We start from the raw sequence: 2,243 nt of genomic DNA, 5'->3' as shown, positions 1-2,243 counted from the left end.
AATTTTTTTTCAATTTCAGTTTTTGTTATTTAGTTAGTTTTAGTTAGTTTTGTAAAAAAAAAAATACAGTTTTAATTAGTTATCGTTTTTTCCCATTTTATTACATTTTTTATTTATTTCAGTTAACTAAATTTTTTTTCAATTTCAGTTTTTGTTATTTAGTTAGTTTTAGTTATCTATAATAAACCTGGATCCGAGGAGGGCAGAACACGTCAATCCCAGATTGAACTGTCTTATGAATGAGACTACTGCACAAAATACCACATAGAGCTCAGTTATGATTTGTTAGTGATGCTCAGCCATAGCAACGAGATGAGGAATGTGACGTTTTGTGTTCAGTTGAAGTTAAATATATAAACGTCAAAGTTCATTAAAAGTGGCTCTTTGAAGCTACAGTACAGGGGTTTGACACCTTTCAGATTATACTGTAGTGAAGATAAAAAATGTCAAGAGGAAAAAAAGAGTCAAGATTTGTGGCACAAACACTAATAAGATAGAAAATAGTTCCCATTTGAAGTAATCCTAAATGTATATACATTTGATGGGTTTTGACCTAGATTAACACTTGGGTACATTTACAGTTCCACCATAAAGCAGCCTGGGTTCAAAGCCCCAAYGTGCTCTCATCAGTCCTGCCTCTTTCTCTCTGGCAGTAAAGACTCGACACATCTATGGACAGCAGCTCGTAACAGCTGAGCTCCCAGTCCTCTGAGCACCCAGTTTAACCCACTCCTTCTGTCTACGGACGTCACAGTGGTCACGCTGGTGGGCTGAGTGACAGCTCTCAGGCCTGCCTGCTACACAAACTGTGCATGTTTCAAGTGTGTAACAGATGGATAGGTGCAAGTTGGGTCGGGGGTTACCTCAGCCTGGGCTGCCCGCATCATGTTCTCCTGTTTCTGCAGGATGGCATTCATACGCTCAAAGAACTCCACACTTTCTTCTGAAACCCTGCCAAGATGAGGGAGCAGATAAAAAAAACATCTTAATTTAAGTATTTAATATGGAAAACCATAAGCTAGGATCAATACTTGTTACACTATAGTACACCTAAACAGTCTGACTGAATACACTTGGAAACAGACATAATCTTGTTAACACATTTAAAGAGCATCTTGTCAATGTGTTCGATTGAGTAATGTTGAACTGGACTTCATCGTCTGCAGTTCTGCTTTTTTTAAAAATCAGATTCAAATCTCCATCTTGTGCCAAGCATTAAAGCAGATTTCATCACGTCTGTTCTCTGCATGAACTAGTTTTACAAACTGGGTTGTGTGCAAAATGCAAATGATTAGTTCTGGGGTTTTTTTTTTTCAGGTGTGAGTGCATCCCTGAACCCCTGCTGGCCCCAGTTGTCATGGTGATATGGACATATTCAGGGAAAGGCTGAACACCTTGGGAATCCCCACCAAAACCATCCTCTCCCCACCTCGTCCCAAATCTTTCAAGCGATGTCTTCCTTCCACCCAGAATGGAAATAACTATAGCAGGGAGCCGCCCTGATGCGAGCTGAAGCAGAACCGCCGGGGATCACTCAGGCTGTGTGTTTTCTGTTTCAACTCTTCATCCTCACCATCCAGGCTCTCCCGGCTCCCAGTCTTCTTCATCTTTCGGGCTTCACAGTCGCGCGGTTCAGAAAGGCTCTCCACAGCCGCTCAGACTCGCCTCTTTATTAGCGTCATCGCTTCCCAGCAGGCGTGTGGCAGCCCAACCCAGCACCCACTGGCTTTCACCGTGGTGGGGGAGCGGATGGAAAACCCACAAGGCACTGATGGAAACTAATGGCAGCCATGCTGGGAGAATTGGCCAGCTTCTCGCTGGTGTCAAGCCCAGCACAAGTTGCGAGGTGGTGGAGGTGGATCTGTTTCGTAAATCTATGAATTACATTTTTTTTTGTAATCTCCGTTCCATTCGCTAGATAAGTTCTGTTTTGTTTGAAAAGAAATAAAAATTAAAACCCTACTCCTTGAATACTGCAAAAACTGTCCACTTAACCAAGTTTTAAAATCTTATATCCAGCCAAAAAGTCTTTTTGATCTTGTTTTGAGACTGATTTATTAAACAAGAACTGATTGTGTAAGAATAATAATCTTGTTTTCAGAATGTGTAAGATTATTTGTCTTGTTAGTCTGAAAATTTGACTCAAATTAAGTCAAAAATGTCTGCCCTTGAAATACTTGATTTGACTCAATTTTTTCTTATTTCAAGAATCTTACCAAGTAAAATTTTCTTACTCCATTGGC

The 2,243-nt window shown here is 40.5% G+C and overlaps 1 protein-coding gene across 1 annotated transcript in view; it reads right to left on the bottom strand.

The window, feature by feature from the left end:
- baiap3 (BAI1 associated protein 3) overlaps nt 1-2,243 on the bottom strand; it is a gene marked incomplete at its 5' end in the record, with an annotated part of 42,592 nt that overhangs the window by 26,796 nt on the left and 13,553 nt on the right. The window contains 1 exon segment of the mRNA XM_014023882.1: nt 864-951. Coding sequence (XP_013879336.1) covers nt 864-951 — 88 coding nt within the window.

The sequence above is a fragment of the Austrofundulus limnaeus genome, unplaced genomic scaffold (genome assembly GCF_001266775.1).
Source record: "Austrofundulus limnaeus strain Quisiro unplaced genomic scaffold, Austrofundulus_limnaeus-1.0 Scaffold4, whole genome shotgun sequence".
Lineage (NCBI taxonomy): Eukaryota > Metazoa > Chordata > Actinopteri > Cyprinodontiformes > Rivulidae > Austrofundulus > Austrofundulus limnaeus.
The sequence above is the reverse complement of the archived record's forward strand: the minus strand, read 5'-3'. Positions and strand labels throughout refer to the sequence as shown.